The sequence below is a fragment of the Clavelina lepadiformis genome, chromosome 9 (genome assembly GCF_947623445.1).
Source record: "Clavelina lepadiformis chromosome 9, kaClaLepa1.1, whole genome shotgun sequence".
NCBI lineage: Eukaryota > Metazoa > Chordata > Ascidiacea > Aplousobranchia > Clavelinidae > Clavelina > Clavelina lepadiformis.
In genome coordinates this window covers 12,307,935-12,319,716 of record NC_135248.1, presented here as the reverse complement: position 1 = coordinate 12,319,716, position 11,782 = coordinate 12,307,935, and the positions used below count along the sequence as shown (strand labels likewise).

At 38.5% G+C, this 11,782-nt stretch overlaps 2 protein-coding genes across 3 annotated transcripts in view; both read right to left on the bottom strand.

The window, feature by feature from the left end:
* Positions 1-11,782, bottom strand: part of LOC143470275 (uncharacterized) — a 39,130-nt gene that overhangs the window by 14,580 nt on the left and 12,768 nt on the right. Inside the window, exons 7-18 of one of the 2 annotated variants that reach the window (XM_076968301.1) lie at positions 10,975-11,127; positions 10,675-10,798; positions 10,349-10,500; positions 10,050-10,205; positions 9,510-9,656; positions 9,199-9,312; positions 8,828-8,985; positions 8,286-8,368; positions 8,017-8,170; positions 7,078-7,186; positions 6,810-6,955; positions 3,693-4,137 (exon numbers count right to left, since the gene is read on the bottom strand). In XM_076968301.1, the coding sequence (XP_076824416.1) occupies positions 3,943-4,137; positions 6,810-6,955; positions 7,078-7,186; positions 8,017-8,170; positions 8,286-8,368; positions 8,828-8,985; positions 9,199-9,312; positions 9,510-9,656; positions 10,050-10,205; positions 10,349-10,500; positions 10,675-10,798; positions 10,975-11,127 (1,691 nt within the window). In that variant the 3' untranslated portion in view covers positions 3,693-3,942. Of the gene's footprint in view, positions 1-3,692; positions 4,138-6,809; positions 6,956-7,077; positions 7,187-8,016; positions 8,171-8,285; positions 8,369-8,827; positions 8,986-9,198; positions 9,313-9,509; positions 9,657-10,049; positions 10,206-10,348; positions 10,501-10,674; positions 10,799-10,974; positions 11,128-11,782 lie in introns of those variants that run through there. The other variant, XM_076968300.1, reaches the window with a different exon arrangement.
* On the bottom strand, positions 141-1,818 carry LOC143470278 (phosphatidylethanolamine-binding protein 1-like). The gene is made up of 3 exons (XM_076968307.1): positions 1,623-1,818; positions 628-832; positions 141-169 (listed from the first exon to the last, which is right to left on the bottom strand). The coding sequence occupies exons 1-3, from the start codon at positions 1,746-1,748 to the stop codon at positions 156-158; spliced, it is 345 nt and encodes a 114-aa protein (XP_076824422.1). The 5' UTR covers positions 1,749-1,818; the 3' UTR covers positions 141-155.

Here is an 11,782-nt window from a genome sequence, read left to right as displayed (position 1 = left end):
AAATATTCTAAAGTTTTTTACCACAAGCTTGGCATTTGACTCCACATATACCGCATGCTCTCTTTTGGCATCTGTTTTTGACGGCTTGGGTTTGTGATTTACAGCCACGTCCAGGGAATCTTCGACAACAATAACTCGTTGACGGATGGCTATTTTCAAATTCCGAACACTAAACTCATACTAGTTAAACCCACAATGATGTGGAACTCTGCCATCACTTTCCTATAACTCAGCGGTTCCCAACCTTTTTTGCTGCTCGTACCCCTCTGTCAGGTCACAGCATTTTTCGTACCCCCAAAAAAATTCTGATGGAATTTTTCATGTATATTTTGCTCTGTGGCCCAAGGATCTTCGTACCCCCAGTTGGGAACCGCTGCTATAACTTTTTCTTGTTTCAGAATGATTTTCAATATTGGACAGGACCTAACGTTGAAATTGCAGTTGATATGACTCGAGTTGCAAAACAAATTATTTCAAATCAGTTTTTATATTTGTGAAAGAATTTATTTAAAAATCACTATGCCAACACAGTATTACTGGTGATAAGAAAAAAAACACTGTATACGGTTTGAACACATCAGATTTATACCATGGCAACTAATCAGGTATGCTCCATCAAAAACTAACCTGTTCCTTTGGGTGGGCCTGCTCCTATGTAGTCTGCAATTATCTGTCCCTCGTTTATCTTGGTCCCTGGGATATTCAAAACACCCCAGTGATACCATTCCCTATATTTTGGATCTTGTCTGCTCGGTGCATCTGGATCCATCATAAAAATTGAATATAGTTTTTCTGGAGCTGTAGTCCAGGACACTTCAGGTTGATTTTGCGCCTAAAACAAACATAAACGATGACAACCGATTGAAACCTTTGCACATTTCTGATAGCCTTTTTAACCAATTTAATGGAAATTATTATCTTAAATGCTACGTGTATACTTATCAGTTTTCCACGCGATGTAAGTCTTTTTTTAAATTGATTGCGGAAGAAAATGATGCATTGAATGCGATTATGCACTGATGCAAATCGACGACAACTGGTAAAAATGCAATATACATCATTCAAGAATCGGTTGAATATAGCTAGTATATAAATTCAAACCAGGACAATTCAACCCACAGATGAGTCATCCTGAATTTAGTTGTCTTCGTGTAAGGTTTCTGGACTGAAACCGTATATATAATTTACAATGAGATCAGACTAGAAAGTACTGTCCGTTTTCATGGAGAAATTGTAGTTGCAAACACACAAATTTTGATATGACAACTCAATTCTTTATTTAAATATAAACTGGCATACAGAATTTTGCCTCATTTGTTCCTTAAAAACCTACATGAATGTGACAATTTTTTTGTGTATGTTGATGAACCTTATGCATGTGCAAAGCAACACTTCCCACTATAGCCATAAACAAAATTTTGCGTAGACCAGATTGAAAAGTTTGCTTGGTGCGTAAGGCATTAAAATTACTTGCATTTACAATGTCTAATGTTTCTTCTTGTTGTGCTGACCCGAAAATAGCAAACTTTCTAATCAGGGCTTAAGTATTTAGATCTTAGAATAACTTTTACAGCATGTAACAGAAAAGCAAGCAAAATACATGCAAATAAACAAGTATATACTTGTGTTGGAGTTAAAATTTGACAAATGTTTGTGAGTTCCACATTCCCAAACTTGACAATGGCCAGCTCTTTGGGGCAAGCTTCAACCTGCAACAGGTCATTACCAGTCCATCCTGACGTCAGCATTATTAAAAGTGATATTGAATGTGCAGAAATTACACAAAGCTGAAAATAGTTATTTATTTTGCACTGTAAAATACTCGGCTTTGCTTAGGCTCAAAGTTAGTTTATATTTTGACATTTGCTTAGGCTAGAAAAATTAAGGTTGGGGCAAAGATAATGAGTCGCTAAATTGTTATACCATACTTTCCTAATCTGGCAAAACAGTAAACCATATTTTCATGCAACTTTCCTGTTTAATGAAAAAATTGACGAAAAATAAAATGATTGATTGAAATAGTGATATTGAAAGTCGCTAAAAAAAACTGTGTGTTACACAAGGGTACTCATATTAAATCTGTTCACCGCACAGGCCCAACTGGTAAGTACGATACAGTAGTTTTCAACAAAAATTTGTGCCTGAACTGAAGCCTCAATTCTTTGTCTATTTATTATAAACTGGCGTTCAAACCAGTTTTTTCTTTGTGTCTTTACTATAAGTCAGTCGGCATGATGAGTAAAATATTTAGTGTGAATGTTGACGCATCTTATGCGTACAAGTGTCACACACTCTTCAAATTCAGTTCCACACCAAAACGTCCAATAAGGAACGCGTTGTGTATGGAATGAAAGCATTGTTCATGGGACATATGTACGGTGTACAACATGAATCAATAAAGATGCATTGTAAGCTAAGCAATTCCCAAATAGTGATATTTGATGCACACACAAGTCACATTCCATACTGGCAATGGCGCACAAGCAGTCCAGTTCTCCTTTACTTTTGCTCTATACATCACTGTGCATATCGTCATGAGTTCCACATATCACCCCGACTGGTAAGTATGGCAGTTTTTGACAAGAAATCTTGCGTGAAAACAGGTAAGTTTTGGTGTGATGGCGTTCACTGAAGCTTTAATTCTTTGTTTACTTACAGTAAACAGTAAGTAAACACATTTTATCTGTGAAGTTTTAACTTTAAAACGCATGAAAATAGGGATTCCACTACCTTGACAATTAACATTTTAGTCATAATACGATTGTTTTTTTCTAGCTGAGTTTTGTGATATTTTAACAAATTTCAGTTGGTTAATTCGTTTATTCGGTAAATTTTTGATACCATCAAACACACTTCTACAAATTTAAAATGATATACTTTGTACAAATGCATGAGTCTGTATCCTTTTCGTTAAACAAATATGGGCCAAGATATATACACGTGTCTTTTTTAAGTATTAAAATTTGATACTTTTAGACCAGAGGTGACGAACCTGCGGCCCGCCAAACAATTTTGTGCGGCCCACCAAACGATTTGACAAACGCCCATACATGCAAGGCATATAGGACTTATAGGAATTAGGGTTGCCATACCGTCCGGAAAATTCCGGACATGTCCGGAATTTAGGGTTAAATTTTGCGTCCGGGAGACCAGCAGTCTTGAACGAAGCGTCTGGTGAGACCAGCAGTCTTGAACTTTCTTTCACCTGTTTCTAATCTTTGCGCAATGCGATATCAAAAGCTGATAGCACAATTGAGTCGCAGCAGTATGTCTTCAATAGATTGCCGCACTCAATCGATGTATTTTTTGCGGCCGCGGGAGCAGCTAAAAATCTGCCAAATGAAGCGGTTGTGCTTGAATGCTAATTATTATGCAAAATGTTAAAAAAATTGTGCGGCCCGCTTGCTCAGCCGTAACTGACAAAGTGGCCCGCGTCATCGAATAGGTTCGTCACCACTGTTTTAGACTAATAATAACTAGATGTTCCAGTTCGCTAAATTGTTTGCAGCTGTTTGGTCAATTTGGTCAGATCAACAGTTTCGTCTTATGATTGTGGATTTCCTAGATTTAACGAGTTACATAAACAAAAACTTGCTTATCTTCTCTTTTAAAGCCTATTTGCCTCCAAGCTGCGTAAAGTCCATGGTGACTTTTGTAGTCACCGTTTGCACGTTCGAACATGTAGGCAGGTATTTTATGTTCATGCATTTATTGATTACACAGTACAATTATATGTAGCTTAATATTATGCCTGGCACGGTCATACAGCATTAGCAGTCGCATCCATCGAAAGCAAAAAAATCTGAATCGTGACGGCAAACAACAGCGAAGCAATTTGAATTTAATTACATTATCAACACAAGAGACTGCAGGACTGGAAAGATTATACTGGATTATACGGTCAGTCCTACACAGCCAACAGTTCCTTGTTTTCCAGCTCGTTTAGGTACAGGTAGGGTGCGATGTCAGTGGACTGATGTCCGTGTTGGTATATATCCAATTTTCAAAGTAGCTCACACGCGTGTATTCACCAGGAGAGTTTGGCAAGGCACAACCGACCCCGCTGGAAACAATTCCAGCCACCTGCCACGCGCACGAATCACATCGTTGGCACATAAGCGGTCCGCCACTATCACCCTTTGTGAAAATAAAAATTTAGACGTTACTTTCGGAGTCCGAGACATATTTTTTATAATTTCATCTAAAAATAGAAGTCTTTTTTGTGGGGGGACTTGTTTAAATTAAACGACTGGAATTACAAGTCAGTGATATCGATCAAGGAACTGAACTTGCCAAATATGGTGCACTTTTAGCTCTTTTTAGTTTTAAAACTCAGCTTATCACATCTATTTTTCTTTTGCACTATACTCGCTTCATAGGTACGTGAAACTGTGTATAATGCCTTCAGCCACTGTCACAAAGGAAACTTCGATTTGACTGTAAGAATTTTTGACCTCAAACGAATGATTTTATAATTTTGGATACAAATTTCGAGGTAACGATGTAGAGCAGTGGTTCCCAAAGTGGGCGCTGGCTACTAAATGGGCGGTTGGGGGGCACTGATAATAAATTGGGCAGTAACAAGAACAGAGCCAAAGTAAACATTTGCGCTGTTTGTATAATAGTTTTATGCTTCGAATTACTTATTTTACTTTCGTGTGTTCGGTTGCATATACTGAGAATTTTGGGTTAATCCTAAAATAAAATACATTTATTAGTCTCACTATTCTTATTGTTACGTCAATAGACTATGATATGCCAAAGGGTATACTGTTGCATATGCTGTTGCATATGCCAAAGGGTATATAACCCACGAGGAAGTCACTGTGATTGTGAATAGCAGTATTCTTAGATTTCAGTTAGTGAACCGGTACCCAGGTATAGTTATTTTATTCAATCATTAGAGGCCTAAATAATGAGTTCAGCCAAACTAAAATGCAGGCAATACAGTTCAAGTTATCTCCAGTATGGATTTGTTCCAGCCCCAAATTCCGAATCACAGTCGATGTGTTTGCTGTGCTCTAAAGTGTTTTCTAATGAAGCGATGAAGCCGTCCAGACTTTCCAAGCATTTAACGAAAATTCACCCAGATAAAGTAGGCAAGAGTGCAACATTTTTTCAAATGCTCTGGGACAATTTCAAAAAGCGGAAAACTGTTGGCACGATGTTTTCAAACCTTTCCCATACAAGTAATGATGGATTACGTGCGTCTTACAATTTGTTTTTGACGCTTGCAAGAAAAGGTAAGCCGCATACGATCGGTGAAGAATTGATCTTGCCATCAGTGAAGGAAGTTTTGGACACCATATTCCATTTACCAATCTCATAGCGTGTGCAACTGACGGTGCCCCATCTATGATGGGCCGTTACCGTGGCTTCATGGCATTCCTAAAGCAGCGAATCCAAACGTGCTTACAATTCATTGTGTGATTCATCGGCAGCATTTGGTGGCCAAGAATATCAGTGGTCGTCTCAATATCTCATTGAAGACTGTCATCAAGGCAGTAAATAAGATTAAAGCTCAATCGCTTAACACACGCTTGTTTAAGCAATTGTGTAAAAAGAACGACGAGGCCTTTGAGCGGTTACTTATACACATGGAAGTAAGATGGCTCTCCAAGGGAAACTGCCTTGCACGATTTTACACACTGATACCGGTAGATACTGTTGTGGAATTCTTAGAAAGCTGTGACCCTGGCTTTGCCGAAGAAATTATTGCTATAAAAAATGATATCGCATACTTGTCAGACATATTTTCCAAATTTAACGAATTGAACCTATCCCTTCAGGGCAATGAGGTAAATCTAATGAAGGTAAATTCAGCACTGTGTGGATTCAAAAATAAGCTTGCGTTGTATAGGCGAAATTTAGCTAGACGCGAATTCTTCCAGTTTTCCAGCTTGCTACAACTTGCTATCAGCGACAAAGGTATTTCTAATGTTGATGTTCAGGCATACAGCAAGCATATTCAGGAATTGCATGAAGACATGGAAGTTCGGTTTCAGGATGTAATACAATTCGAGATTCCTGACTGGATAATCGACCCAGTCATTGATATTTCCGAGCAAGGGATTCTTGCAGAGGAACTTATAACCTTGTAAAATGATTTTGAACTCAAACCCAAATTCCGTATCTCGTATCAATTATTTTGGCTGCAACGCGAAATTAAAGCGAAATATCCTCACGTGTGGGATCGGGTAAAAAAAATTTTCATTGCATTTCCCAGTTCATACTTAGTAGAGCGTGCGTTCAGTGCCGTCACAATGTTTCTAGACAACAAAAGAAACCGCCTGGACATTGTAAGACGGGGAGATTTATGACTGTTTTAACTGAAATGGAACCGGATATCAAGAAGCTTATGAAATTGCACCAAGCTCATCCTTCACACTAAAGACTAGAATTAAACAAACATTAATTAGCAGTTGTAATTCATGTAAATTTGTATCTTATACATTTGTACACGTTTCGTCTTTAAATAAAGGTTGTGAGTCCACCTTGTGTGTGAATTCAAATGTAACAAAATGTTTATGATGTAACAAAAGCTTTGTTTGACTTGAATGGTGGATAGTTTAATAATGCCTGCTATCTAGTTTTGATGGCTGGAGCTCGGTTTGTAAACGTTCAAGTTATTTGCTTATCGATGTATAGTTAAAGAAAAGCGATTACACGGTTCGAAAGAGGAATGTCCTGCCGTGTCAGAAATGTTTTAGTTGTCAAAATTGACCCATCGTACGTCGAATAACTGTAAAAATTTCAGGCTAATTTTAGTAGAAAAAAGAGTATGCAGTAGAAAAAAGAAAAGCACCAACCTGGCAAGAATCCACGCCACCCGCCACTCTTCCCGCGCATATTTTGATATCGCTTAGATTGGGATTATCTGCATCGCATATTTCCCATGGCAAAGTGCGAACCTGGACCTCCCTGAGAAACTCTGACCCAGTGCCATTGATAACGGCTATTGAAAAAAGTACAACGTAAGTTGTAGGCCCACTGGTCAAGTTTGATAACGACTTCTATGCAATTGGCAAATGCAGTGTCTCTCATAAGTTTTGCAATAAATGACATCACGCTACTCACTGTCTCCCCAGCCAGCCACCACACAGATGACGTCATCGCCAACGGATTCCCCTTCTGGTAAGCAAACTAATCCTGGTGCGGGAGTGCCAAGCGCAACGCTGTTGTTCAACTGAATAAAGAAAATTAGAAATTACACCGGATCGCTACTTGGACAAATTGGTGCTGGAGAAAACGTACGACGCGATAATGCGCTCGTTCCGCCCGGAAAGCCAGGACAATTTTTTAATTTGTTTGTCAAGTTTTACAAAAGTTGTCGGACAAATCAGAAATTTTATGAATTACTGGTATAACTTAGTTAAAAAGTCAACTTTGTAAACATTGTTTGATTAAGTAAGCAGCGGAGAAGTATGGTGGTCGTGCTATACTTATTGCTACTACTAAAGCCTGTATTCGTGTTGTTAATATTGCTGCTTAGTTAAACATTTGGTTTTGTCAATTGCTTGTCCCGGGCACTATAATAAGAGTTTAATGTGTAATGATTAATACATTAATTAATAATAATTTGGAATTTCACACAAAGCCTTCTCTAAGAAGGAAATAAAAATGATTTAAAAAGGGTTGTTGAGAGTTACGATTGGCATGCATAACGCAAAAAAAGCTCAAACAATGAAAACCACTTATAATAACGTAATCATTTCCGCAATGGCTGTTGAAACACTTTGAATGGGATATCAAGTAAAGTGTCCATCAACACATACGTTTTTCTATCAGCTTGTTGGCTTTAAAGGTTTAACAACCTTTGAATTGAAAGGGTTAGGCGTTTGTGTGTACAAACAAATGATGTGATGAAGGGCATGCTGAAAAGAAACTTTTGCTGGGACAATATAAATTCAGCTTTACAGCGTTTTAGCCCATGCCTATATGTCGTGTGTCTGTACTGTTAACTTCACGAAGCTGACCGAAAAATCTTTCTGCAGATTGGTCAACGTCTTCACATACCTCTATAAGAGCAATGTCGTAATCTGTGTTGTTATAGAGAGGATGTATAATAATGGAGGCAACGGATTGGACGAACATAGAAATGTCAGAAACTGTAGACAGATTTGCAGGAAGGTTTGTAAGCACAGCGACATTACTTGGATCCTCACTTATACTGTATAAAAAGTTAAAGTAAATATGTTGTAAAGCGCGACGTTTCTTTATACGGCTAGATGCTTGACTATCACATCTGCTGTGTATGTGTACTTTAAAAAAGTATCGGTACTCACTCAAAGCAATGGGCTGCGGTTAGGACCCACTTTCCCGCCACCAAAGAACCACCACATTGAAAGCCTGAAATCGAAATAAGCACCTGCGGACAAAAGTAAAATTGATAAGGAATGAATTTGAAATTATATTCTCCCATCATTACTTACTGATAAAACGGCGACTGTATATACCATGCAGTGTCGCGTTCACTCTAGCGCTAAGGTACCCAAAGATTTGAGCGAATGCATGCGGCACAATACACTGCTCTTTGTGCCCCGGTGGATCTCATACTTTAATACGAAATTTTTATCCCATAAGTTGTGATTAAACGCTCTTATCGCCCAGTGGTTTATAAGATGGTTTATTTGTTTCCTCGCTTTTTGATAGTTCGAAAGAAATAACCAGATAGAACTAACTGTCATTTCTTATGAACAAGTAGCTTCACTTACATCAACGTTCATTGCAAGATGGGCTGCGGCCCACAAAAACAGTTTGTGTGAACCGCACTCTGGGTAGCCTTGCCCTAGGGTAGAAGTTGCCAATTGCCATCGGTGCCACTTACCATCCATGGCCAAAGGTCCACGTCTGATACAGCTCCGCCGACAATTCGACCGGATTGTCCGGAGACCAATCCACAAGAGTTGGCTGGGATGTTTGATGTGTCACAGCATTGATGGTCGTTGTCTTGGTATCGAGCGTAGTGGGGAGGTGGGCAAGTGTCTATTGATATAAAAGCTTTCGTAACAATGTTACAACGTTTTGCTAAAAGCTTAAGCAGCTATCGTTGTGCCAGAAACACGTCGACATCTCACAACCTAATTGCCTCATCGCGTTTATCGAACTTTGTTAATCATTGGATAGTTATTGCAAAATTTTACAATAAAGTTAAATAAATATTGCAATAGTCGTTTAAAAGCGAATTTTTCTGCTCACCTGCGACGCAGTCCCCTTCATTGCAATCTTGGTACTCGTTACTGCCGGAAACATTTCGGACCCGAGTTCCATCTCCACAAGATCTTGAACAAGTGCTCCATTCACTGGAAATTGCTACCGACAAAACGGAATGAAAGAAAAGAAAAATAATGTCATTTTTATGAAGCGTATAGTCAGAAAGCAGCAATATCCGTGAATTAGTATTAGAAGATATACGGCGCTTGACTAACAATAACCACAGACAACATTTGGTAAATCAAAGGTGGAAAACGATAACTAAGGTAATATTTTATACAAATGTGGTAGCTTACGTTCACATCGCTCTAAGTTGCATCCGCGATTGAGAGTGGTAGGCCCGTCGCAATTGGTCGTATTACATGTACGGATTCTTTGTTGAGTTCCGGGTCCACAAGTTTCGCTGCAATTAGACCACGAACTCCAATCGCCCAAGACACCAACTGCACATAAAAGATTTAAAAGTGGAAAATTGTTGTCTATGTAATCTGTTTGATTAAAGCAATTAATGTGTCAAAGTCTGGAAGGGTGTGCCATTTAAGATTGCAGAATATCTAACAACAAAAATGCACATTTAAACGCTCAGCATCGTTTGATTAAGCATAGGAATGAAATCATTCGTTTTCAAGGAACAATAAAACCTATGCTGAATAGAATTTCCTTCCACCTGTCAAACTTATTTCCTGTTTGCTAATCCAAAAACAGAACAATGGAAAACAACAAAGAGATATAACACGAACCGTTCCTATACAGTGTGCGTTCAGGCCTGGATGCAATATTGCGGCTTATGTTGTATGTTAAGCAAATCGAGCTTATACGCCTATTAATTATTTTACGTGGCCCTGAGCAAGCTTCTGTCGAGCAATTTCTTGTTTCGTTAAATGCTTCATTGCTGCAGCCTTCGGCTTGGTTGCATCCTCGATATCGATACTGTTGACCACCACCACAGGTCACCGTGCACATGGTCCACTCTGCCCACTGGGAATATTCGCCTATATAATGATAGAAAAATAGTTTAGTTTACGTCGGTAATATTTAACAAACAAACGCTCCATCGGATCGCTTGTTGCATTGGAAGAGACTAAAATAGATTTCGTTGTAAGTTTAAATTATAAAATATTCTGAAGTTTTTTACCACAAGCTTTGCATTTGACTCCACATATACCGCATGCTCTCTTTTGGCATCTGTCTATGACGGCTTGGCTTTGTGATTTACAGCCACGTCCAGGGAATCTTCGAACGCAATAACTCCTTGGCGAACTGTTTTCACAATCCGAACATTTGCATCTACATACAAATCAAATTATTAACTTAACTAATTTGTAGCAGGAATAAACGATAAAAGCAATGAAGTAAAATATGTAGCAGAAACTTTAAAACGGTTAAACTTATGGAATTGGTTTTAAGCACGAAAATTACCATCGAATTGACAAATATGTATAATACTATTCATTAACCTACTTGCAGTCTTCACCAGCGTCACATTGCCTGCTGTCGTATTCAATGACACCTGTTACAATGCTTCGGTTGCGTGTTTGAAAACCGATGCCGCAATCACTGCTGCAGTCGGTCCAATTAGACCAATCTATGTAACACCGCATTTAAACGTTTGTGTTTATGCTACTGCCATAGACACGTCAATCATAGGTTTAACCCCTTTTTAATATATTGGGCTGGTTTGATCATTTTGCTATTTTTATATATAGTACAAAAATATCTTCTAAATTTTCCTAACTACTGGAAACGAGAAGCATTATTTACTTGGTCCTGGGCAGGCTTCGGTTGAACATGTTTGGGTTTCGTTGTATTGTTCTTCGCAGCCTGTGATTTCGTAGCAGTTACGATAGCGGTGCTGTACGCCAGTATCGCAGGTCGTTGAGCAGGTGGTCCATTTACCCCAGGGAGAATATGTACCTATTTAAAGAAAGAAGAATAGTTTAGTATACGTCGATAGGCTACTGTTTGAGAGTGAAACGCTTTATCTGCTTGCTTGTTGTCTTGGATGAGCTTGTCACTTGTATAAAGAGTTCTCATTAGGCAACGTATAGGTCTGGATTACGAACTCAGCTTAAAGTTTTCTTACCACAAGCTTTGCATTTGACTCCACATTCACCACATGCTCTCTTTTGGCAGTTGTTTATTTCGACTTGGCTTTGTGATGAACATCCACTACCAGGGAATCTTGGAACGCAATAATCCCTATTCTCAATGTTTTTACAATCCGAACATTTGCATCTACATACAAGTTAAATTAATAAGTTATCTAATTTTTAATAGGAATAAACGGAAAAACATTCAAGTAAAATACAGCAGTAACTTCGAAATAGCTAAGAAGAATGTGTAAAATCGTTTATTTTGAGTCGTCGTCTAAAGTCTAAATCGGCTATTCTTGCCTGTTAAGTCTGTATTGTAGCCACGATTTACATACGAGCCGTTCTGGGTATTATGTTGAATCATTTGCTTAAAAAATCGTCAATATAAGTCTTAATTTCGCTTACTCGCATGCTTCTTCGTTTTCGCATTGCCTGGATTCGTATGTCGTGCATCCCGTTCCACAGCTCACTTCGCG

Coding starts and splice junctions, on each gene's coding strand:
- LOC143470278 (XM_076968307.1), bottom strand. CDS start 1,748: ATGCTGACGTCAGGATGGACTGGTAATGACCTGTTGCAGGTTGAAGCT. Junction 833..1,622: donor AAATTTTAACTCCAACACAA/GTATATACTTGT, acceptor TGTTTGTTTTAG/GCGCAAAATCAACCTGAAGT.